The 27,857-nt window shown below is 38.2% G+C and overlaps 1 protein-coding gene and 1 long non-coding RNA gene across 11 annotated transcripts in view; one reads left to right on the top strand and one right to left on the bottom strand.

Annotated features, from left to right (window-relative positions):
• The first annotated feature begins 296 nt into the window (after positions 1-296).
• Positions 297-25,592, top strand: LOC111861781 (multiple inositol polyphosphate phosphatase 1). The gene is made up of 10 exons (XM_023846627.2): positions 297-319; positions 3,869-4,066; positions 7,230-7,361; positions 8,776-8,954; positions 10,299-10,418; positions 10,915-11,065; positions 12,589-12,689; positions 15,824-15,933; positions 20,542-20,745; positions 25,037-25,592. Exons 2-10 carry the CDS (start codon positions 3,904-3,906, stop codon positions 25,185-25,187), a joined length of 1,311 nt encoding a protein of 436 aa, XP_023702395.1. The 5' UTR covers positions 297-319; positions 3,869-3,903; the 3' UTR covers positions 25,188-25,592.
• LOC111861784 overlaps positions 2,789-27,857 on the bottom strand; it is a 26,002-nt gene continuing 933 nt past the window's right edge. The window contains exons 1-5 of one of the 10 annotated variants that reach the window (XR_002842315.2): positions 27,552-27,648; positions 27,358-27,464; positions 26,437-26,603; positions 25,035-25,180; positions 11,641-12,065 (exon numbers count right to left, since the gene is read on the bottom strand). This is a non-coding gene — a long non-coding RNA (uncharacterized LOC111861784). The other 9 variants (XR_002842316.2, XR_002842317.2, XR_004512726.1 and 6 more) reach the window with 9 other exon arrangements.

The following is a 27,857-nucleotide window of genomic DNA, read 5'->3' as shown; positions in this document are numbered from 1 at the left end:
AACGGGTCTACATGCTACAATATACATTTTCTGACTATACTTGAAATGGGTTCGCGGATCCCTGTCTGATGAACAAAGTATGTGTCAATTAGACATCACATGTGTGATGTGACGCTGAATATTTGATAAAACTATGTGCAAATAACACATGAATTAATTCTTAGTGCAAACAATTGGTATATGTCCTTCAATGCAATGACAATGACATATTCGTATCCTTCAAAAACACTTGTTTTCTTTATACCAGCTGATGCTGCAATGGGTATATAAAGTAGTCCATTTTACTTATGATCATTCTGAACTGAAACTTCTGTTTCAGGTAAGTACTGGATAAGTTTCAGATACGCGGTAGAATTAGTGATCTACATACAACCCTTTCCTCCACAGTGAACATGAAATGTCTAATTAATTAAGCACCATAATCTATTAACAATATATAAAGATAGAACACAATGTTTACAACTTTCCCAGACATTCGCCGGCCTACTAATCTACCGGATACATTTATCTGTCGTCTGTATGTAACACCCCAGTGACAACTGCCGGTTATGTGATTATTTGTTAATTACTCATAAAGTCACTATACACTAGACATCGAGGCGGTTAGTTCAAAACACGAAGATTCGATCCTTATGTGCTCATCCTCAAGTCGTTACATGTGAAGATTTTTAAAAACTTGTCTACGATCAACAACAATCACCAGAGCCTCGGCAACACCGACTATCTTGAGGATTTCTGTAGTTTTCCTCAGTCATGCAAATGTCGGAATAATACCTCAAGTTAGGCAATGCCGCTTTAGTCTACATGCTTTTCAATTCGTTATTCACTAATGATCCTCTCATTTAACGTTGCAGTCTGAGCTACTAATCTATGTTCTATCTTTATTCCTGTTGCCCCAACTTGAAGCATAGGGCATTCGTGAAACGCTTCATTTCACTTTAGATTATTAATCTTACAGACAGTAGGTAGGACTCCTTGGAAGGGGGATCAGCCTGTCGCAAGGCTGCTGCCTACACAGGATAACACATACAGAATAAACGCAGACGAACATGCATGCCTTGAGTGGGATTCTAACCCACGATCCCAGTGTTCGAACAAGAGAAGACAATGAGCTATTAAGAGCATCGTAAAATAACTCAGAAATAAGTAAATAAATAAGGTAGATGAGGAAACGCAGAAGCACAAATAGCTAATTTAAAAGAATGTATTTTCCGAATTCTAGCATGTACGAGTAAATCTCTTCTCTCTTGTTTAAACTAACTGTAGTGTGGATACGTTGAAATGCTGCTGGCATATGCCCAAAAATGTGCATAAAATTATGCAAAGCTAACAAACAAAACAAAAAACTCCGTGGTTTTAGTCCGCAAGCGAACTATACCGACCGAGCTACTGCTGCTTATCTGCGAAGTTAGTACCAAATTTAGCGGATAGTGTGTGTCGCGTGGTCAGAGCAACGAATCCCCACGGCCGTTAATTTCGGCTTTCTAGACCGGAGCTGCTACTTCCTTGAAATAGCTCCTCAATTATCCTCATGAGATTGAGTGGACCCCTCTCCAAACCCACTACTTCTCAGAAAATCTGGTAGCATTGGGAGTCGAACCCGGACTTCTGGATCTGTAGCCAGGAACTTTGACCACTAGACCACTGAGGCGGTCTATACAACGGTAAACGTCAAGAAAAGCGGCCTCCGTAGTCTAGAGGTAACGTACCCACCTCATGACTCGTGGCACGCGGGTTCAAACCCGGCGGAGGTCGTGGAATTTTTAAGGGCGGAAAAATTCAGGGAACAAGTCCTCCGGGAGGGACTTTAAGCCGTGGGTCCTGTGTCGTAGCTTTACGGCACGTAAAAGAACCTCATATCTCCAAAGGAGTCACTGAGCCAAATTCAAAGGACGTTTCCCGCCCAACAGTAGTCTCTAACGCCTCTGATAGATGGGGGAAGCATTATAGACACCGCTAAGCAAGTGGGCGAACTCGCTTGCTCGGCGGGACTGATGGTACGCACCATTTATCGGTAGGGTATAGAGACTGGTAGAATATCATACAGGGAAGCACAATGGACCAATACTGGTCTAAGTGCATGAGGAAACCCACCCTCTCCAATAACTAACTAACTAAACGTCAAGAAATGAACTGCGTCACAACACGCAAGACAGGGCTGATTGGAGAGTAGTGGGACTCAGAACATTTACTCGTATTTAAGCCACATGGGGATACTATGTCACCAGCAGGACATATTTCCCGCTTTCCGAACTGGAATGAATGAATGTATATGGGGTGGGCCTTCTTGGTCCTTGCACCACGAGCACAGTGATCTATTGTGCCTCCCCTTCTGATTAACCCCTCAACAATCCTGCGCTTCGAATGAAGCGCAGGATTTTGTACGTGGGGACGTCGAAATAGTCACTTGGTTCCATAAAATACTGACCCAAGTGGCGCAATTTTAAACAAGCTAAGGCCTCACATTCACACAGGATATGTGTGGCTGTTTTGTTTTCTTCTTGGCACCTCTCACAAGTTGGACCGTTACTTAGTCCCAATTTGAAGAGGTGTCCTTTGAGGTGAGTGTCCTGTAAGTAGTCCCACCACCCATCGTAGCTGGTTCCTGTTTAACTTCAACAGTTCTTTCACTCTTTTAGTAGAGGGTCCTCGTATGAGTCCCTTTGCTTGCCTGAGTCCAGTTAACAACCCCAGTATTTCTTGTGCTTCATATTTGTCCAGTCCCTGATTGCCTGTCTGGCAACTCCTATAGAGATGCCACTGGCTGGTTGAGGTCCTATGCACGGATATTCAGCTCCAACCTTAGCCAATTGGTCTGCTATTTTGTTTCCAGCAATACCCTCATGCCCGAGCACCCATATCAGTGGTACCGTTATGTTTGTCCAGTCCCTGAGAGTTTGGTGGCAATCCCAAATCAATTTTGAGTTGATCTGGTGTTTGTCAAGTGCATTAAGTGAACTTACTGGGTATTTGGTGACACCTGCATGAGTTTTTGTGGAGAAATAACTCACTGAAAAAGTATGCAATTTATTTTAAAACAAATCTGTTGATTAAATACAAAACACGAACATGGAGACTGCGAAAATTCAGAATGATTTTGACAGCAGTAATTAAAGAAACACTGTAACTGTTCATGTGAACTTCGATATGAAGTTCATACTAAAAAATTACGTAGGAGTATTTTCTTTGTTGAAATTTTCAAACATAGAGACGGTGCGACACATTGTGGTTATATCTGGAAATCTTTCAACACAGGATATCTACATTCAAGCAAATATACTGAAGGATAAATAAAAAGCACATCATTCCACTATCGGCTCCATACAGATATAAAAATTTAAAATAAAATAGAATTATTAAGTTCTTCCAAGAAAGTACATCAGAATACTGTCTACACATGTTAAGTAGACACGGGATTTGGATTGGTAATTGGATTTATTGGACATTTTAACACACAACTCATGACTACACTTTACAAATCACTATCAAACAAAGAACAGTGTTCTCAGTCACGGCATTCACTCTGCCGCTTGGTAATGTCTTCCAACGGTACATGTCCCTCCACTCTCGGGCTCATGTCCTCACAGGCTGGTGGCCATCTCACACCAAACTCCCACTCTTCTAACTGCCGCCTCAATTCTCTCCCATTAATGGCAATCGGTCCTTGTTACATAGCCTCGGCACGGACTGCACAGAAAACACCTCTTCCAACAGTTACTCCATTGGTGTTGTGTGTTACGTAGCTATTACATAGCAATGGCTGTTTCTCTGGCTCCACAGTCCTTGCTTTAAGAAAATATGCCACAATAAGTACTCATTAAAATGTATACTATTTACAAATATATCTTGTTTCATTTTCTGCCATTAGCTTTGGATTCATTCTCTTCATTGAACAGAAACAAGATGATAATCATCCTGTTGTCGGCCACTCTTCTGGCAACCCTCGCGGCTGGCCAGAGTCAAGACTCCTGTTATGCCGACCAGACAGACCCCTACATCTTGTTTGGCACTGCTACACCATATGAAGCTGTGAGCAATACAAATGCAAGCTATGTATATATTGATAGTAAGTACTGCGACAGCTCTTACCCAAGCCTACCTCAAGCTTAAAATCTGCTAAATATTTATTACTATAGCCTGTAGTTTTGTATGGGTGCATAACTTAATCTCTGACATAATGGGGAAGAACACAGATTGAAGGTATGTGAGAACAGGGTGCTGATGAGAATATAATGGACTGAAGAGGGATGAAATGGTAAAGGTTGGAGAGAACTGAATAATGAGCTCTATAACTTGTACTCTTCGACAAGTATAATTAGAATCAAGTAAAGGGGGATGAGATGGGCTGGGCATGTAACACAAATGGAAAGAAGAGGAATGCATGTAGAATATTGGTGGGGAAGCCAGAAGAAAATAGATTCTTAGGACTATACAGAAGTAGGTGGGAAGATAATATTAAAATAGATCTTAGAGAAATATGATGGGGTGCCAGATTCTTCTGGCATGGAACAGGAATGAGAGAAGGGCTATTGTGAACATAATAATGAACCTTCCAGTTCCATAAATTGTTGAGAAATTCTTAAGTAGCTGAGTGACTGGTAGCTTCTCAAGAATGATTCAACTCGATGAAGTTAAACAGACCTTGCTGCGACCTTGAGATAACTTCACTTTCAAAATTAAAAATAGCAGATCAAAAATGATGTCCTGGTAAATACTGTGAATTAAAAGTTGTAGTTCAAAGTATCCCAAAGATACAATAAGCAGTCTTAATCTTTCTGAAAACTGTTCATGATGTGAAATTGATATTTATCAGAATCAGCATCAAAACCTTTCATTTATGTCTTAATTCTTTTAAGTTTCTATCTAAGGCTGTGGAGAAACGTAACAAAGAAAATTAGGCACCTTTCATACTTAGCCAGCTGCACTCAAACAACATAATCTAATGTCAAAATGTCTGTGTGAAAGAAAATAAGGCATTCTTTAGCAATGACCGCCATTTCTGGTTGATACCGCTGAAATTTAACAAATTTTATTACCTCCATCTTTGTCTCCCACACTTCATATCTGAGCAGGAGAAAATATATGGTGCCTACTATTTCCTCTATTGCCCAGTGATTATGGCTAGCTTTGTCTAACAGGCTCAACTTAAGATCCTTTCCTCTTTCTTGCAATTGATGATGGAAAAAGATCCAACTTTGGGAACATCTGATAGTTTAAATTTAACTAAGATAATGGACAATGCCCAAGACAATAATTTTATAAATAATAACAGACCAGTGTCACAAACCTTTCAAGGATCAATGATTTTAATTTTTTTTCATCATATAATTTAAATGCCATGTTCTGGGTCCCTACTGCAACCATCAGTTTGAAATGTATGCAGACCTGAGGCTTATACCCTTTCAATTACAATACATCTCTCAAAATCTATTTGTGTGTGTCCCTGTATATACGTATACATAGGCTTACACTCTACTAAAACAAATATTCTCCTTGCAACATATTTGTGAAGTAAGAAAAGAAAATGGTAAAGCTAACCCTGTAACAGGCCATGGAGACCCATAGGTTTGTGAGACATCGAGGCTGCCACATTATCTAGACAATCAGCTCACAGATGGCGGTAAGGTTGTTAGCCTTACACGCCCACCACCCTTTAGCCCCGCAGGAAGATTCCTGGTACTCATTCCTGTTAGAGGCTAAGTCAACCCCAGGGCTGGAAGGATTAGGTAAAATGAAAAAAAAAATCAACCTCATCAGGACTCAAACCTGCAACCTTCCAGCTTGTAGCACCAGTGCCTCAACCAACTACCGCTGCCATGTGCATGTGAATAAAAATTGGCCACATAAAGTTCAAAAATATATTTAAATTACATGTTGCCAGAGTCAAGGTACTCATAAACCATTTGCTAGATTGTACTGATATTTCATTAGATTTTGGAGTCATCCTAATTCCATTCTTTTCCGAGTTATTTATTACCGGTTATGTGAAATCAATTAAAAATTACTCATAACATTTAGTCACCATTTTTCATAGTTTTCAAACAGATTCACCACCTTTTTCTAACATTCCATGCAGTACATGTGCCACCAGTTTTACAGCCCTGTCTTAGAATCTTCAACAAAACTGCCATATGTTGTGTTAATATGGTGAGATGACTGAATGCAATGAAACCAGATTCACATAAAATTGGAAGTCATTAAATAATTATTAATTAAGAAACTGCTTATATTTTATAGTATAACAGAGTACAGTAGTAGTAGTAGTAACATTAATATTATAATATGAATCTCAAAGCTGAATTCAACATAAAAATATATAAAACAAAATAATAATGATAAATAAAGCTGGATTGCAGAAGCATGGATTTTTCTGAAAGAACAAAAGCTTAGAAAAATTAACTTCCTTTATTCTGTCACAAAGGAAGCCAGGATAGCGTAGTTGGTATAGCTACTGGCTTTGGTCTGGCCGACTGGGGAATCAGAATTCAAGTCCCACTAGGGTCAAGAATATTCTCTTCTCCACGTCATCCAGACTGGCTCTGGGGACCGCCCAGCCTCCTATCCAATGGGTACCAGGAATTCTTCCCTGGGGGAGGGTAAAGCGGCCAGAGTGTGAAGTTGATCACTCATCTCCAAGTAGTGCCGCAGTCAAGTAAAATGTGGATCTATACATCCACTCCCCCATGCACCTTCATGGTATAGTGCCTAATTAGTTAAGCACAGAGACAACTTTACCCTTTCCTCTGTAACAAATCAGGTGCTGGGTAGATCAGGCCCCACCTTGAAGACCAAGGATGTGGTAATTTTCTGCCTGGTCAGGGACATCTCATACCTCAGGGAAGAAAATAAATGAGTGGGGAGTAATGGTGATGATTAGTATGGGGAACTTTAAAANTAAAAAAAAAAACCCCCCCCTGCCACTCTGGCCACTACAAAATTCATATGAAGTTACCTGGAACCGAACTAAGGCTCCAATGCGAAAACAGTGGCTAGAAACTGACACTAGGGCAGAGAATTGAAATGTATGAAAAGAACTGCACGTTCTACAATTTATTCCAGAAGTCAACATTTCCAAAAGGCTGCTAATACACTGTTAAACCTTCTCAGTACACGTAAAGTAACAGTGACAACATAAAACTTCTGTTCCATAATATTCTGCAGATGCAGAGTTTTTTTTTAATTAAAAAGTTCGTAACAATGTTTGAAGTTAATTTATCTGTTGCTTACAGAATGTGAAGCTAAGCAGTTCTGGATTATATCTCGTCATGGCACGAGATATGCTGATGCTGATGAAGTTGATGAACTGAAAGATCTTTATGATCTCCAAGAGAAGATCATCAAAAATCATGAAAAAGATGGAAGTGAGTAATGGTAAAAATATATCAAAGGAGCTAATACTAATAAAAAAAGGATAAACACATTAAAAAAGATGGTGGGGGATTTAAGATCAGGAATCTTCTCTGAATATCAGGTCAGAGGAATGAGAAGCAAAAAAATTCAGAATTACATTCTCAAATTATTAAAATTTATTATTAAGATTCTACAACATTTACTTTCCTTTATATATTCAATCTATATAACAGAGTTGGCTTGCAACTGTACATTAAAGTTTATTCAACGATTTATTTTACTAGAAGAGAGAAGAGAAATATAACCTAAAAATTATGCATCATTTAAATATTTGTAATTTTTTACATACAGATGAATGTCTTGGGCAAAATCTGTAGGCATGTTTACAGTCTAGCTTCATATGAAATGTAACATCTCTAATGATCCATCAGTTACTATCAATGCCAGATTCAGGCAGTCTGCAAACCTGGAGCATATGTATCTTAAAGATCCTCATGTAACTTTTGCAATACATATGGGATTGTTGAGTATTTAAATTTAAATGGAATATGATATGATTGAGGATTACAATAAAAGATGAACTTTACGTATACTTGTCTTAATTTAAAAAATGAGAAATTAACATTACAGCCCTCAGACAACTATGCTGCTGCTCACAGATTAACTTGGTCTTGCTTATTAACACCAAACTAAAATGATGGTACAGATTTTGCATGCCAGCATATTTATATTCAACAGAAGTTGCATATTTTGTTAAGCTCCATTACCCCATCAGTTTTCAGGGCCTTGCATTAAGTAACACTAGTTTCCTTTCCACCTCAAATGTATTCAAGCTGTCATGAATATATTATTTCTTGTAAGAAATTTTGCAGCAGAAAGATTGTGGTAACAGCAGGATCTTCATAACAGATTTAATGAATATTCATTAAACTAATTAAGAAGTTATTAAAACACATAAGCACATGCATGGACAGCTTGGCAGACATGATAGAGCATTAAACCTGCCTTTCCTGATAAATAAGAAAAGTAGGTTAAAAACATAAACCTATGCCAATTAGTTTTTTACAGTCTCACGTGCAACATTAAAGTTCTATAGAATTTATTAAAAGATATTCACTTTAAAAGTTTTTCACTATATGTTTCAACCAATGTGGTCATGTGTTAAAATTACTGGAGGAGGAAAGTGTTTTATTCTATATTGTTGCTTGGGTTGTTAATATATATAAGTTCCCTCGATGTGCGTGTGTTCGACACGGTGGGTTATATTCTCTCCTGTTGTGTGTTGAGTTCCTTGTCTTGTTTTTTTAAGCCTATACTGAACATAATTATCAAGAGGTCTTTTAAATATAACACAAAACTCTAGTAAAAAGGTTGAGATATTGACTACTTAACTAATGTATGAATTGTTCTGTGTTCCAAAACAAGGTGGCAGTTTATGTGCCAAGGATCTTGAAAACCTTAAACTGTGGACTCTACAAGTGGTCTCAAATGTGAAGAGTGATCTTACCCCTCAGGGCTACAATGATCTTTATCGCTTGGGTGAACGCTTCAAGAGCAGGTTCCCAGCACTGTTCAAACAAACAGTGACAAAGGACTCATTTAAGGTGAGCAAACTGACAGCCATCATGGACTATAAAGTACAGTGTAATTTCTGAACTTCTTGTTCTCTGAAAAATTAAGGATATTTGTACCATGAACATCTATTTTGTAGACAGTAGTTACAAGATGATTATATCAAATGTCACAGAGAAATGAGTAGCACTCCAGCACTCCTACTCCATACCCTGAAAGTACCTTCTGTGGTTTCTTCAGTCTTGCCAGACAAATGCTGTGATAGTATATTCAAACAGAACACAACAGTTTCTTACAACACACTTTATAATTCTTCAATTTTTAAGATGCAACATAATCTCCACAACTGATGCAGAATAACAAATCACAATTGAAATAATAAATAAAAGCATTATAATTTTAATTCAATAAGTTACAGGAACTTTAGAAAATAACCTCTGTATGTGCTTCTGAATACTTCTATGTGAAAATAGAAGTCAGCCAAATTTATAAATTACAAACAAGACAACTTAGTGATATAGCCATATGCAGTTTCTGCTGGGCTACAACTCCATTACCTGAAAGTTTGGAAACATAATCTCTAAGGTTCATACAGTTGTAACATTGGCGTTTTTCATCACATGCATTCAAAATGTGCAAACATCAAAATTTCATAAACTTGTTTACAACAATAAATTCCGTGGCCTGTAGTCCGCAAGAGAACTATACCGACCGAGCGACAGCCGCTTGCCGGCGAAGTTAGTGCCAAGTTTAGCGGATACAGGGTGTCGCGTGTTCAGCACAACACATCCCCATGGCCGTTAATTTCGGTTTTCTAGACAGGAGCCGCTACTTTCTATTCAAGTAGCTCCTCAATTATGTTCGCAAGGCTGAGTGGCCCCCGTTCCAGACCCACTACTTCTCAGAAAATCTGGTAGCGCCGGGAATCGAACCCGGGACCTCTGGATCTATAGCCAAAAACTCTGACCACTAGACCACAGAGGCGGACTACACTGCAGATGGTGTTTACAACAAACAGATGGAAAATTAACACAAGTGTAATGTAACCAGTAAGCTATATCTGGCTTGATTTTTAAGTAAAATGAATATATGTGCAGTATCATTTTTAAGATCTTAACTATTTACACTAATTTCAATAAGATTATGGGTTAACTGTAAACGTATAGCCAGCTAGTAACATGAAAACGATTTCATAATAGTAACAACCATTATACATTCCTATGTATAATTATTTCACTGCAATGATATTTGAAGAATGCTTTAAATTTCTCTTCATACGTCTGGTGTTACAGGCTTTACACCACTTCTCTAAATCACTACAGGGACATTTCAAGATAGCTTAAATATAGCATCATCTATGCGATGTTCCTTTTCAGGTCCAGTTCACCACAAAACAGAGAACTGCAGCCAGCGCCATTGCATTTGTGGATGGATTATTTGGAACTGGAATGGGTTTGGAGTTCCCAGAAGCCCTGGAAGATGACATGCTTATTAAGGTAACTTCATAATTATTTAAGACTTTATTTAAATTGAATTTGGACTGTAATAATCTTCACTTTGTAACATATGACTATAGTCAATGACTTTACATTCTAAAAGAATATTTCCAGTAATCTTATTCTTGGTGAATACAAAATAACTTGTAGAGAGCTCCTTAAAAGAAGCCAGGCATCTGGTGGAAACAACGTTAAAGAACTTGGAGAATATTTAAAAATTGCATCATATTCATATGTTACCTCTGATCAAGTATTTTTACCTACAATAAATGATCACAAATTAACTAATGAATCAATTTCAAGTACTTCAGAAAACACTGATACAGTTAAATGTGGCTGCTTGGCTTCATATTTGCTGCTGTTAATTTTTTAATAACCATTCATGTCAATGTACTACATTGTATCACAGTCAACGGTGCACTATTCATAAACTTTAAGCATGGCTTTGATGAAAGTTATCAAGTTCACTGCTAAAACTATTGGATTTATGTTGCAGCCATATGCCAGCTGTAAAAAGTGGGAAAAAGATGTTGAAGAAAACAAAGACACAACAAAGCAAATGAAAAAATTTGAAGACGGTTCCACAGTGACAACACTCGTGGGATCTGTGTCCAAGAGACTCGGATTTTCCAAGACACTTGACCTTGGTATGTACATCCCGCACTTGGAATTCAGCCATACAGCAGACAGTTTTCTTGAGTCCAACAACTGCAATGGATTTATATGGCAATTTACTCAGCAATGTTAGCAGAAAGACATGGTTCCCAGCATTATGGGACCACTGTCTGAGTCTGTCTCATTTTATGACCGACAGTAAGTCGGCCAGTCTGTCTTGGCATAAAGCACCCATCTGGGGCTTGCGACCAGATCTTAATTACTGTTTGACAGTTACGGTCTTGTTTTATGTGGGCACCCTCTCTGATGAGAGGACAGGTCTGCCTTTTGTATATGCTGCTGGTCCTTGCCAGAACAGTCCTTCTCGGGTCTGAGTCCCTTGCTATTCGAGACCATATATTACTGTCTCAAATTTGAGACTTCCCTTTTCGTAGCCTCCTACAACTTGCAGGGTCATGGTGGAGGTATTCGAACCCGCCTCAACAGAGGCAACCACTGTCTGTCAGAGTTACTTTATTACTGGCAGTTTACTGTCTGTCAAAGTCAAAGTCAAAGTCATATTGCGACTGACAGTCAGTCAGTCAGTCAGTCAGTCAGTAAGTCTTAGTGTCGAGTGACCAGATATTTATTACGGTCTTGTTTATTGTGGGGCGCCCTCTCTAACGAGAGGACGAGTCTGTCATTCGTACATGCTACTGGCTTTTGCCAGCCAAGTCTTTCTCAGGTCCAAGTCCCTTGGGACTCGCAACCATATTTTACTGTCTCAGAATCTGTCTGGTACGTTCAACCCCCATATATAGGTGTTGTTCGGACTGCTTAGTGAACACCTTTCCCAATAGTTCGGTTTTCCCGCTGCAACGTAATGAACCCTCTGTGGTCCATCTCCGGGGAAACGCGTTTGTTGTTTCGGCAATCTCTATGCAATGGTCTGTTGGTATTCAATTTGTCGCTGTGGGAACTCAACGATTTCCACGTATTTGTTGTCATGGAAGTATATGTTCCCATTGTAGCCGTTGCGCAGCGATGGACGTACTATAACACATCACATTATTATTGTAAAACCGAAGTTTTAACTGATTTAGTCTTAAATGACTTTCAACTAAAATCACCGAACTCATCAGAAACATTAGAGAAGAAGAATGTAAAACAGTGACAAAGAAAAACAGAATGCAGCACACTAGCCTAGGGGAAAGAGAGGTTTATTAACACCACTACTGAGATGGAATAAGGGGGGAACAGGCCTCATAGCTTCATATCTAAAATGATAATAAACACGAGTGTCAAACAATGTCACAACAGTTACCTGTAATTAAATAAATTAAAACCTAACCTAAGCTCAATTAATGACAGTAGCATTTCACCCACATCAAGTGTAATAGCGACATCACTGTGCCCCTTGCAGCCATAGTTACAAAATAATATTTCCTCTACACCAGATTACAAAAGCACTGTTCTTTATGAATGGAGACTACTGATCATAGGAGAGATTTTGGAGACACATGCAAGTTCTTACACCATATTGCATTATGGGTGATATTTTAACTTTTGTTTACAGATGACATACTCTTAATGTATTCTGCATGTCGATATGACAAGGCATGGCACTTGGATAAAGTTTCTCCATGGTGTGCTGCCTTCACTGAAGATGATCTTAAAGTAAGTTCTATCATTCCCCTGTTGGTTTAGGAGTAGATCCCTCATATATAAACCAAAGAAAGGTTCTTCTTCCTATTTGTTACTGTTTTTATTAGCAGGTTGCTATGGTGCATGCACAATACCTTAATTCCAAAACTGACAATCATGCAACATTTTCAAAATGCACTATGGATGACACACATTAATGTGAATGTAGTTTGTACAGCTCAGAATTAAAACATCCTCTTTCTCCTTCAGGTGTTTCCACTTTCACTACTTCTTGTTGTCACATTCTATCATTCCAGTCACCTTGCTCTAAATACAGGGCAGAAGTTCCTTTCTTTTATTGCTAGTGGGGTGGAACTAAGTCCCTTGTACTGTGCCCACTTCTGGCCTACTGTACCAGCCCCAGATGATATGTGAGGGTGATTGCGGAGCAATTGGTGGTATGAAGATTGGCAGGGGAAACCAAAAGTACTCGTAGTGGCCCCAGCGCCACTTTGTCCACCACAAATCCCACTTAACTAGACCTGGGATCGAACCCAGGCCACTGCGGTGGGAAGCCAGCGACTAACCGCTTAAGCCATGGCACGGCCTAAATACAGGGCAAGTTGGTATAGGAACAATTCTTTAGATTTTGTTCAGGAGGTACTCACTTTGAGTCATCTGGGACACTATTTAGCCTGACTGCTTCTTCGGTTTCCTCAGTCCTACCAAGTAAATTTTGAGATAGTACCTCAACTGTGCCACAATTACATCCATGTTCATGCTTTAAAACTCACCATTTGTCAGTCAACCTAGCACATGACATTGTATAATATAGATACTGACAGTATAGTATAATAAATGACAGAAACAACCACCATTTAAGTTTCTTTTTCCCCATTTTTTTGTTTGTAAAACACTAATAACCATTGTGCTTTCAGTTCTACCACCCTAAGTTTCCAGTTATTGTCTAGTGAATTAGTTGTTCATGTATGCCATCACTGCAACATTTTATGTTCTATCCCTTGAAAATCTTTGTGATATATGGTAACACATACCAATGAACAATAGTACAAAAGAGTTCAAAATAATTAATATTCTAGTATTTGACTTAAGCGGCACTACCTTATATCCCATTCACAAACACAAAGCACACAGTAAGTAGGTATTATTGTATGAAAGAAGAGCTGGAAACTTTTAGCATGCACACCACAGGATGCCACATGGAAAATTTTACATACCACTCTGATCTGAGTTACTGAATGATAATAATTCAACACACTGTATAAGAAACACATTTCCTTTTTATGTTAAAACACATGGCAATTCATTTTTCATCTAATGGGGTTGAAAAGGAATGTGACATATTAAAATAACAATCATTCTTTCATTCAGGCTCACATTTCATCACAGAAGAGTGCGAGTAATTATTATAACAACATATGGCATGATGCATAGAAAGTAGCATTGTTGTAATATCTGTAGCAATATTGCATCAGGTAATGCAATAACAAATGTGATTTCATATATATACAGGCATGCTAATAGAGTCATACATACACCACATACAAAGTATAACAATTCTGTTATGAAACGCATGTTAAATTAATAAATTTCATAAAACTGGCATGACGAAGAATAACTTCACCAAATCATGGGATCATAAAATACCTTTCACAGAAAGAGCCTAAAGACTCACATATATTTTCTGTCATTGTCTTTACATTCTTATTGACACAACTGCTTCATCTTGCTGTATTTAAAATTTATACCTAATAATTAAATATGAAGTTCCTGAATCCTCATGTTTTGTCTTCTCCTTGGCAAATTTTTCATTGAATCCATAATATTACAGAAAGTGCAGCTTTGTGCTTAATATAATTTAATATACAGTTTAAATAAATAATTTTGCTTTAGATCAAGCTAATTAAAGGCAACTGACTAAGATGTAATTTACAACTGTACAGGTTTAACCTGCCGATCACAGTGGCTGCAGGACTACAACATGAACCATCTTCGTCTGCAGGAACACTGGGATCATGGGTTCGAATCCCACTTGAGGCAGGGATGTCTGTGTGTATTTATTCTGTGTGTAGGTAGAAGCTTTGTGATGGGCTGATAACCAGTCCAAGCAGTCCTACTGACTGTGTATGGATTATGAAACTGCAAAAGCAGCCAAGATCCACAAGGACTGTAGAGCCATAGATGGACAGACAGATAGATATATAGAATGCAGGACAAAATTATTACAGTGTCATTATCTTACAGCTTCCTGCAAATCAATGAAATCTTCAGGCGTAAATCTTGAACACTAACCCGGCCAAGATGGGGCACAGAAATATGGACTGCTAACATATTCAACAAGCCTATCACCTAAAACATGACATATAAAACTTACTGGAGTTACGTGACTACTCCAAGGCCTTTCTAGTCCACCACGCATAAAACCCCTCTCAATATCTTCTGCAGATGATACAACATCATTAGTCATTAAATCAACTGAACTGACATGAACAAGAATGGACAGATAATATGACAAGGGTATGAGCTAGATTTTTTTACATGTTCACAAAATACTGAGTAGCATCTAGTATCTTCCCACTTCTATTTTCCAGACGATGGGCTCACAGATGGTGGTGAGGTTGTCAGCCTTACATGCCAGCCACCCTTTACCCTGAGGAAGATTCCTGGTACTCAATTCTGTTAGGGGTTGCATCAACCCCATGACCATTAGTGTGGCTGGAAGGATTAGGTCAATTGAAAAATTCAATGAACTCATTAGGAATCGAACCTGCTATCTTCCAGCTTATAGCATAGTGCCTCAACCAACACTACCGCTTGCCACATTCCAAGGGATATACAAGCAAATTTCATTACTGCATCGTTTAACTCCCAAACTACATCTGTACTTATGAAAATTCATATAGTTAATGTACACTGAATTTTATTGAAAAAACCATAATTCGAATCACATCAGGATATAAATGACAACAGACAAAGATTAAACTCTTGCCACTAATATATCTATTTGTGCTCTTCCAATGTTTTTGGTACCATTCATAGATTATTCTATGACAGACGTCATTTAGTATCAAGTTGCCATATTTTCCTTCTTGTGGGAACCTCAACATAAAGTACACACAGTCTGAAAGTCACTGTAAATTTTCCAGGCCCTGGAGTACATAGAAGACTTGGAGTTATACTACAGCACAGGATACGGCAATGACTTGAACAAAAAGGTGGGCTGTCCCCCTGTCAAGGACTTTATTGATCGCTTCAGGTGAGTTTGGTATTTCTCACATGGCACAATTATGGCTAAGGATCTTCAAGCAAGTCTGTGGCAAATCCCAGATTATGAGTCTGATCATGCAGAAATACAAAAGCATAATCTGGCAGGAGTAACAACATCTCTCTCTCTTCTTCATGGTATTGTATACATAAATGGAGGCTGTGCCATAGCTCAAGCGGTGAGTCACTGGCTTCCCACCGTGGAGGCCCGGGTTCGATCCCGGGTCTGGACAAGTGGGATTTGTAGTGGACAAAGTGGCGCTGGGGCAGGTTTTCTCTGAGTACTTCAGTTTCCCCTGCCAATCTTCATTCCACCAATTGCTCCACAATCACCCTCACCTATCATCTGGGGCTGGTAGAATAGGCCAGAAGTGGCCACAGTACAAGGGACTTAGTCCCACCCCACTAGCAATAAAACAAATACATAAATGGACAGTTTGGGGGCTACCACTGAGAAGTGAATCTACTTCCTTCCCTGGCCTGGCACGGCACATTTCAGATAAAAAGATGCAGTGACATATAAGCTGCATAACATGTACGAGTATAACTCACTCTAAGCAAAGCACTGGAGTGTTTATTTAATGGGGGGAAACATCATTTTATCTTCTTCAGTTTTTGTGGTTGGTACTACTGACAGGCCGGAGCATTTGCCATGGAAACAAGTTAGGTCTTGGGGACTGTATCTGTTTTCAGCTTTCATGTTTCATATTGCTCAGGAATATCTCTCTTTGACTAGAGTCTCTTTTTCACATACGAGCTGCAAAACATCATGTTACTGACTGAATGCAACATATATTAAAATTGTATGTGATGACAAACACCCAAAAAGAAATATTTTTGATCATATTAGTGACTAAGCGGTAGCATAGTTGGTTGAGGCACCATGCTACAAGCCAGAAGGTTGCGAGTTCAAGTCCCGATGAGGTCACTGGATCTTTTTCAATTGACCTAATCCTTCCAGCTGCACTATGGCCCTGGGGTATACTATACTCAGCCTCTAACAGAAATGAGTACCAGGAATATTCTTGGGGATAAAGGGCGGCCGGCGCATAAGCTGACAACCTTACTGCCATCTATGAGCCGATTGTCTTGAAAATGTGGGAACCTCAATATCTCACAACCCTATGGACCTCCATGGCCTGTTACAGGAATACCTTAATAACAACAACAACAATAATAATAATAATTAGTGACTAAGTGTTCTACAGATTGGTACTTTTTCCAGTCTTCACTATATTTCTACAAAATATTGTTACACCAGTGATATGAATTAGGATAATGAATTGAAAAGAGATCAGATCCACAGTATTAAAACAGTTACATGCCAACTTCTCACTGCAGGGATTTAAGTTAAATTCCAGAGAAATACTTGAGAAATTTGCAGCATACAAATTGGCACAGTAAAAGCCATTTCTCACACTGTGTCAGTCATCCTTCCCAATTATTAACCTCCTAAGTTCCTACATGCATGTAACTGTATGTAACCTGCGTGATAGGCATAGTTACACACCGTGTTCAGAGTGCAGGCTGATTGGACATTGGTTTTACTGTCGGCAGCTTCCTGCGAAAGAGCTGTGGCACTTGAGAAGAAAAATGCTGCTACATGGCCAGTACAGCTAGCACAACTGTTTACTTCTTATGTTGATCATTAATCAAATACAGTAATTAATATTTTATTCACCATCACAGATGATGTTCAAAATCTATGTCCTCTGCTGTGAGACATGACTGAATTCTTTGAAACAGATTTCAGGAAACTTGTCACAATTTACATTGATGAATGTTGTAAATTGCTTCATGAATATTCTGTTTCTGAGCCTTCACGTTATGTGGATTGTTGGCATACACAACCCTTTTTGAGTTTTCCCAACAAAAAAAAAATCACATGGGTTTAGATTTGGAGATCTAGGGGGTCAGCAAACCCCTGTTAAAGCGGCCTCCGTAACCTAGAGGTAATGTTCCCACCTCATGACTCGTGGTACGCGGGTTCAAACCCGGCGGAGATCATGGAATTTTTAAGGGCGCAAAAATTCAGGGAACAAGTCCTCCGGGACGGACTTTAAGCCGTGGGTCCCGTGTTGTAGCTTTACGGCACGTAAAAGAACCTCATATCTCCAAAGGAGGTCACTGAGCCAAATTCAAGGACATTTCCCGCCCAACAGTAGTCTCTAACTCCTCTGATAAATGGAGGAAGCATTATAGATACCGCTAAGCCAGTAGAGGCCCAACTCGCTGGCTCAGTCGGGACTGATGGTACGCACCAATATCGGCAGGGTATAGAGACTGGTAGAATATCATAGAGCGAAGCACAATGGACCAATACTGGTCTAAGTGCATGGGGAAACTCACCCTCTCCAATAACTAACTAACTAAACCCCTGTTAATAATTCTATCATCCCCATTAATTCCCCAAACACACCACGTAATGTTCGGATACTTTTCTTAGTTGTAAGGGGAGTCCTGCTCTCTTGCATAAAATAACTTAATCTTTCTTCTGCAGGTGCTAAATTAATGAGAAATCCATTGAGCATGTCATTAATGTATCATTGAGCATCAAGATTCCTTCATAAAATATTGTGTCCAATGATAAGATTAGTGCTAATTGCACACATATGCCTATCGTTTGGTTGTAAAGGGGAAATTCAATTAGGGCATGAGGATTTTCACTTCTCCAATATCTGTTGTTTCGTGAGTTCACGTATCACAATAGATTAAAATTAGCCTCATCTGTGAAAAATGTCAGCTTAGGATCAATAAGTCTGTCATGCACATTACTGATAAACCAATTATGAAACATCACTCTTTTTCATAAATCACAGGTTTAATTTCAGGCATAACAGTAATTTTGTACAGATGAATATGGAACAGCTTAGTTGCTGTACCTGCACTGACTACAGAAACATCACTTTGCTGTGCTAATTGCTGCAAAGATTTTCAAGAATTTTCTATTTGATGACCGATGTCATCAAGTTTTTCCTCAGTTAAAACACGAATTCTTTTTAATGGCTTTCTGTCAATTAAAATACCACTGGCTCCAACTTTCTTCACTAATTTTGAAACTGTATCTCTAGATGGACATGTTATGTCAGGAAATTTATGGCAAAATTTTCTCCTGCATGATTTATGAGATTTTTTTTTTCACATAGCAACCATAAATCAAAACTCTTTGTTCTAAACTGTATCTCACATGAGCCATAAAGACACCGAATAGAGCACAATAGAAAAAAACTTCTATAAAACTCAATGGTGTAACACTGACTGACTCACTGATCATGTGATCACTGAATGAGTGATCCTCAGTTTTCCAAGGGATCCCACAGTGTCTGCCGATATGACGTTCTGAGAAGCTCCCTGGACATCTAATAGGTCTGCACAATGAACACTCAGTAAAACAGAAGCTGACAGTACATTCAAATGTTTACAAAACAAACATCATACAAATTAGGTATGATGAGAGGCAGATTTTATGTCTTCTTCTTTGTTTTAGAGCTTAAGTTTCTGATCCCTTTCTAGAATTTATCTTAATAATTTCATGCATATGTATATGTATGTTCTGCCATAATTCTGGGAACTAAATTAATTAAGTCAATCTACTTAGGCTTTATCATCCAATTCATTCATACTTGAAAGCTTAATAGCAATTTATTACTTACTTACTTACTTACTCATGGAGCTGAGCCATTCTTGAGAAGCTGCCAGTTCTGCAGCTTTTAAAGAACTTCCCAGCATTTTATGAAACCTGAAGGCTCATTACCATGTTCACAAGAGCCCTCCACTGGACCTTATCCTCAACCAGCTCAATCCAAGCCATACCATCCCATCCTATCTCTATAAGATCAATTTTAATATTGTCCACCCACCTACACCTTGGTCTTCCCAGAGGTCTCTTTCCTTCTGGCTTTCCCACCGATATCCTATATGCATTCATCTCCCCAATTCGTGCTACATCCTCCTTGACTTGATCATTCTAATTATACCAGGAGAAGAGTACAAGTTACGTAGCTCATTATGCAGTTTTCTACGACCTCCTGTCACTTCATCTCTCTTTAATCCAAATATTCTCCTCAACACCCTCAGTCTATCGTCCTCCAATAAGAATTCGTTGCAGAGCAAATACAAGAATTGCTCTCTTACTTAATTTCAACATTTTATCACGTCCAAAGTTATGCAGTGTCATGAGAAAACAAAGGGTGATATGAAAACAAGTCAGAGGGATGTACAAGAAAACAATTATGATCTGAGTTTATTAGTACCAATTTGTGTCACATCTTCAGGCATACAGAATATGAAAAAAAATAAGAAAAAGAAGCTGCTTTGTTGGATCTCTAGGCAGACCTATTCTCAAACCATGGCCTCATGGTTATTCTCAGATGATGGATGAAGTACAAAATAATAGTTTTAAAAAATATGTTCCACCATTATCAAATGCTTTAAACATAATTATGATCTACTTTAAGGTGTTAGCCCAGCATTCAAGACAGCAAAACCATAAGAAGACTCAGTCTGAAATTCAAAATAGATAGCTCCTCATTGCAAGTCAACTATGTTACCGTTGCTGTGTAAATCACAACAAATAATATGAAGTAACTATTTTTTTCAGTGACATAGAAAAGGGGGAGCAGCAACCTGCTGGTGTACTTTACTTTACTCACCATGAAATGATACTATTAGTTCTGACTTCACTGGGGTTCGATAAGGATAAAGAGGCCCTGACCAGCTCCAATTATGATCAAATGAGTGGTCGAGAGTGGAGAAGTTCGTTCATTAGTCCATTTACTGCCAATCTTGCAGCTGTGTTCTTTAAGTAAGTAACACAATGTTTACTTATACTGTTAACTGTAAGACAATGTGATATGAGAGTTTGACCATAAAATCCAAATGATGTGTTAAAGCATGGTGATCAGATACATCACATTTTATGAAACACTTTTAAATCTCACCCATCACTTCCAGAGAAAAGACTGTATAACAAGGGTAACCAAACTGTGGGAGCTAGATATGAGACATATATGCAAATCCCGATAATTACTGTCTTCTGAAATATGACACTGTGTAATCTGGTAGAAGTTTACTGTTCTGAAAAGCGGCCTCCGTAGTCTAGGGGTAATGTTCCCACCTCAAGACTCAAGGTACGCGGGTTCAAACCTGGCGGAGGTCGTGGAATTTTTAAGGGTGGAAAAATTCGGGGAAAAAGTCCTCCAGGAGGGACTTTAAGCCGTGTGTCCCATGTCGGACATTTATGGCACGTAAAAGATTCTCATGTCTCTAGGAGACCTCTGAGCAAAATTAGGCAAAGTTTCCCGCCCAAGTAGTTTCCAATTCCTCCGGAAGATGGGGAAGTATCGGGGACCACTGCCAGAGAGGTGGCTGACCTCGCTGGCAGAACAGGGCTGATAGCAAGCACCAGTACAGGAAGGGCATGGCGACTGGTAGAATATTAAAGGGGGACACACAATAGATTAATAACTAGTCGCAGTGCATGGGGAAACCCACCACCTCTAAAATAATTATAATAATAATACTGTTTTGAAAGGGTGTGCTACTTCCATCTTCATTGTTATTCAGTCTTCTACCCTTAAGATGGGGTCAGCATATTCTTCTGAAATGTTTGTAAACCTCTACGAGGCTACATGATCTCATGTCACATTCCGGAAGACAGGACTTCTCAGTCTCTACAAAGAGAACATCAAATCTCAGTGCTACAGCAACACGCTAAAATATGGTTTTCCATTTTATGCATTATACTGAGTTTCAGTGTAACAATTTTATAAGAAAGACATGATTTGCTTAGTGGGGGGTGGAGTCCAACTGGGCCCACTCGGCACGTTGGCCACTGATTGGCCTATGGTACCTGCCATGGGTTATTATGATGGAGAATTTGGTGGAATGAAGATTGGCAGGGGAAACCCAAGTACTCAGAGAAAACCTGTCCCAGTGCCACTTTGTTCACCATAAATCCCACTTGACCAAACCTGGGAATGAACCCGGGCTGCCGCGGTGGGAAGCCAGCGACTAACCGCTTGAGCTATGGCGTGGCCTGAAAGACATGATACTTATTCACTTTAGAGCACATCTGTTATGACCTAGTAGCTGTCTTGCCACATTCTCCAGCGGTTGTCACAAATCAGACACAAAGTTTCAAATTCTTAAATACAAACATTAATAGGATAATGGCCAGATCTACTGGATTTGTCATGACATGAGTATTAAAGGCGTTAATGGACACATCTATTCAATTTTCAAGGGTATCTTGAAGATGTTCACAGTTTTAAAATAAAACTGGTACTCAATAAAATGAGGCAGTTAACACCCCATTTCTAGTTTTGAAGGACTATTGGTACTTTTCCAAGAAAGGGATGACACTGCTGAAATCAAAATGTTTACTCACCATACTTCATGAGGTATGGTGCGTCTATAGCCTTTTCTTTCAACAGACATATATTTGCTTTGTAGGAGGAAAAAATTGCAATATTTCAAATGAAGAATATATATCCAATAGAGAATCTAAGTGTTTCAAAGCATTTTTTTGGTCAATATCAGTAAAATTCATTCCTTACTGAAATATAGCAAATGTTAATTTACATTTAAAAATCGCATTCCACAATCAGCAACCATACTGTCAATACTTAACAATATAGTTAATTCAGCATGAAAATCACAGCACTGAATTTTACAGAACAAAAATATTATGATAAACATTCTGATATTGGCTATTCATTTCTTGGTCTTGGATGACAGACATGAAAGGAACACATAATGTGGAGCTCACAAACTTCTGTCTGTCCGCATATTTCATCTCTAAAATGACCCAATATATTTCACTAAAATTTGGTATTGGGGGGTCTATGTTAAGAGTTGTCAGCTAAATTTTTATTATAGTTTCTATCTTTCCACACTACTCCCACTCTTATCTTACAAAAAGCAAAAGCCAAACGCACCCAAAATTTAAAAAGATTACACTTAATACAAAAACAGACTACGCGGTATATAGTACAGGGATAATTAAGACCATATATTTTATTGGGAAAAATTTAATATGGTATACAAGTAAATTAACAAAATACATGGAAAATCTAAACATTATCTCTGCAGCTCAATATATTTATTGCTGAGTTCCTCTGTCAACAATAAAATTTTACCTGTAAGAAATAACTAATTAAAATGAAGGATATAAATTCACATAGAACACATTAGGAAAATTTATGTGTGTATGTACTGAGTGTAACTTTTCATAGCTTTAATTGATTCCACAACCTGAAATGTGGGAATGGGTCAGGTGAAGGTATCAGTTTCTATGGCCAGTGCCTACAGGTACACCCTCCATGTGTATTGTATTTGGCACACGTTTGCCTGCACGCACTGGGATAAACACACACACACACACATTCATACTGAAATAAAGAATGAGATATTCTTATCATATAAATGTGGAAATACAGTGTGATCCATTTAGAGTGCAAAGCAAGAACTTTGATAACCATACTACATAGTATAAAAAATAAACATTACATGCATTAGAACATTAAAAGCAGCATTACTTAGCCGTCATGATTTAGTGTTTCAAAAATCATGTGTAGGGTTACAAATATTGTATTAAGCAACTCCATTGCTGAATTTTCAATGACTGGAGACTTAAGCCATACATAAAAAAGTAAGTGGAAGAGTTTTAATCATCATATAATATTTGAACTGTTACAGTAAGTATACCAGTTTATTATTATTTCTACAGCAGTAATCAGTCTTGACATATTTTTAAACAGTACAATTTAGATTTATATAGAGCATGAGGTCAGATGTACAGGGGTGGCAATGAACCAGCGGACAATTATACATTTTTCTATGTAAATTGGAATTAGAATTATAAATTATGGACAGGACTTTTTTTGTATATGAGAATCATATCAGTAGTTAAGGGAGTAGAGTTTGTTAGTGTAGGATGTCATGTATGATACTAAGAGGTCGCTGGTGTGACATATATATGTGTACATGTAAAAGGAATGCATACAGGGTTTTGGTGGGAGAGCCTTAAGGAAAGAGACCACAAGGAAAACCTAGGTGTAGTTATTAGTTAGTTATTTAGAGAGGGTGGGTTTCCCCATGCACCGCGACCAGTTTGATCTATTGTGCTTCCCTCTATGATATTCTACCAGTCTCTTTACCCTACCGATAAATGGTGCGTACCATCAGTCCCGCCAAGCAAGCGAGTTCGGCCACTTGCTTAGCGGTGTCTATAATGCTTCCCCCATCTATCGGAGGCCTTAGAGGCTATTTTTGGGCGGGAAACGTCCTGGAATTTGGCTCAGTGATCCCCTTTGGGGATATGAGGTTCTTTTACTTGCCGTAAAGTTACGACACGGGACACACAGCTTAAAGTCCCTCCCGGAGGACTTGTTCCCTGAATTTTTCCGCCCTTAAAAATTCGACGACCTCCGCCGAGTATTCGAACCCGCATACCACGAGTCATGAGGTGGGAACGTTACCTCTAGACTATGGAGGCCGCTAAACCTAGGTGTATGTGGGAGGATAATATTAGGCTGAATCTCAGAGAAATAGGATCGGCTGGTATGGACTGGGTTAATTTGACCCAGGATACGGGGCAGTGGAGGGTTCTTTTGAATATGGCAATGAACCTCCAGGTTTCATAAAATGTTCAGAAATTCTTGAGAAGCTGACTGAATCACAGCTTCTCAATTAGGACTCAGTGACATTCAGTTACTCAAAAACTATCCCTGCTACATCTCATATTTGTAATACCAAAATAGAACAGGACAGTTGACAAAGTAAACAAAACATGGAGAGTGATGGCATGTAATTCAATAGAAATTCACTGATGATTTGGTGAACACACTTCTTCCATCTTCAAGGTGGAAGAATAAGCCAAAAAGTAGGTGGCAGGCAAATCATATGTCAAAAACTGAGTCAGATAAGGCAAGTAAAGGAACTTGGAAGTAATCATTGGATGCAAATGGAACCAGATATGGTATAGAAAAGGATTTCAGAGAAAACCAATATAAGCAAAGGAACAGTAAAAAGTGTAATGTAAACATGAGTAATGTTCCAGAAAAACAATAAGAAATGAACCCGTTTGCTTACAGATGTGATGCAGGTGAGCCATACAGAGTTCAGCTATACTTTAACGAACACCTTCTGGATATTAATGGCTGTGATCAGGGACTGTGTGACTGGTCCTATTTCAAGCAGCAGTTTGGTTCCATATCCAGTTCCTGTAATCTTGATTTCTGTTGAAATAAAGATTAAACCATGATATCTTTCCAGAGACAACAGATGTTTTTTGACTGAGGGAATAATTTTTGTTGTGCAACATCAGTTTTATTTCTTAACAAATATGATTTAATCAATGCTAAGAAAAAAGGTAACAGTTAATTTGAAGCATATTTTGAGGAAAGAAAACAGTTTTTCTCCTATTGTGCTCATTTGTTGGAAAAGTTATTCCTTCCATACACTTAAGTACATACAAGATTAATATAGAAAAATAGTTCCCTTTATAAGAATTTTATGTCGTTGGACAGAGTATTATGGAATGAAAATGGAGAAATTGTTTCCTTCCTCCCCTCAATTGATAACTTCTGACATTTATGTATAAATTATCAGGATAATTATACCAAAATAAGTAAATGTGTGAAAAAAGTAGTTAAGACTTTTATTTCCCGCAACAAATAAATTTCAAAATATTTAAAACTATGAAGAAATGCACTCTTTTGTTAATCATAATAATAAATAATAATAATAATAATAATAATAAAAATTACAAGGATGAATAAAAAAGTAGAATAAACACAAAATATATCTTTAAAAAATTAAGAAGAATTAATCTTCTTCGACTCTGTTCCACGTGTTTCCCATGACAGCATCTCATGGTGAAAACTTTGATACTCTGGCTAAATGTATTCCATTAGTGTATGGATGTCTTCTCCACTCCCCTTCTTTTATTGATTGCAATCTGTCATGGGCTTTCTCCAATGGTAAATTTATATTTCCTTGGTTACTTCCTACTAGTTTGAAGCTGACTGTCATCAAATCATCCTCAAAATCTGAAGCCATAACACAACTGTTTTCAGTTGCTTTGCAAACTTGTTACCTATGATAATAAAATTAAAATAAAAAAATCCCATCCTTATCCAGGTCTCCCCTGGCAAGAGTAAGCCAACTCTCAGGCATATAAGAAGTAATATGCACAGACTGGGTCATAGTGGCTTGTGAATGCATTTAAATTTGACATTTTAATAAATAAGACAATCTGTAACCTGTATGACATATTCACACAAATGTTACCCCTTTAAATAATTTATAAATTTCTGTCAAATTATGTTTAAAATTTTCAATATTCAGCACTGTTAAAAATGTTATACTGCAGCATCCTGATTCACTGCACAGATCTGACTGCGTTTTGATTTTATACCATCTACGTACAATGTCAGTTACTATTTACTCATCACTTTTTTTTACTGACACTATGTGTTTCGGACCAACTGACCATCTTCACATGTACAGGCTGTTGTGATTAAGGACTCTGCTGCACAGTATAAAGCTGTTTTCTCTTTTATGCGGTTGCCTTGGATTACTTCTGATTATGTGGCATCATGTAAAGCAGGCAGGTCCAACACGTCGATTGTGGGACAATTTTTGGTCAATCTCATAGGCCTACAAGGAAATTATATGTGAAAAGCATGTAAATTCACTTGTGATATAATATGATTATATTCAGGTTTTGAAGGGAAAATACACATTAGCCATTCCTATTTTTCTGTTCTTATGTAGCTTACGTGAAAATTGGTTTATATTTGTGTTAAGTGAACTGTGGGGAAGTCCCTACTCTATCCTTATCATGTGAACTCTTATTTCATCACTTGTCATTAGCTGCGAATGTGCTGATGTAAAAGTGATCGACAGAATATGTGATTCACTAGAAATGATGTGTGGAAACATAACTGAACAGTTGTTGAAAGATGTTTCCAACTGTGTTGCTCTTTCCCTCCAACTGGATGAATCTACAGTCATCAGAGACAGCCCAGTTACTAGTTGCTTTTACAACAAACATCATGTGTCATGTTATTTTTACCAATATTTTTGCTTAGAGTGAGGTATGATGATAGGATGGGGTGGTAGATCACTGGCAGTTTTGACAGTAAAAAGTTGATCACAACCTGTTTGAAGGTGGACATGCCTGATGTAAAGTATGAGATACACTGTAATGAAATTAACCCAAGTTTATTAGAACACTTAAGGCATTAATCCCTCAACATACAATTTAATAAGTGAGTTTATAGGGAGAACATAAGGATAACAGATTCAACTTCCCCATTACGTGTGATTTTTACTCATATTCTCATGGTGATGATTGTGAGGGCCACTTTCTGGGATGTGGCACCATATAGTCTGGTTAAAAATCACTAACCTTTTGGGCAAACATACTCGTGCTATCACCTTCAGGGTCAAAGATCAAAACCAAGCGAGCAGCGTAACCTGAGCATGGAAAAAGTGTTCCATTTGCCAACCTCTTACCTGGAACACAAAATTTCCCCTTGAAGTGCCACTACTACTTTTCTCCTTACAGCAACTGGCTCACCTGAAGCTCCTACCCATCCATACCTGCACCACTTTTCCCACACTCCATTTGCGCCACTTGCTTCCTTAGCTTACTTTTTGACCATGAAGATGGAGACAGTAAATTCCTCTGAAATATCAGTAAACCTCTACCAGAAAACATAATATGGAAAACCCAAAGTCAATGTACTTAAGAAGTAAAAAGAAGCCAAAAGGAATTATGTATTAGCACAAAAAGAGTGGATTATGTTAATATTTTTCTAAATAACATAAACAAAATTTCTTAAATTGAATTAATTTCAAGACACATAAAAATTCAAACTTAAAAAACCCTTACTAAACCAACATTAA

Source organism: Cryptotermes secundus, unplaced genomic scaffold (assembly GCF_002891405.2).
Source record: "Cryptotermes secundus unplaced genomic scaffold, Csec_1.0 scaffold413, whole genome shotgun sequence".
NCBI classification, from domain to species: domain Eukaryota; kingdom Metazoa; phylum Arthropoda; class Insecta; order Blattodea; family Kalotermitidae; genus Cryptotermes; species Cryptotermes secundus.
The sequence above is the reverse complement of the archived record's forward strand: the minus strand, read 5'-3'. Positions and strand labels throughout refer to the sequence as shown.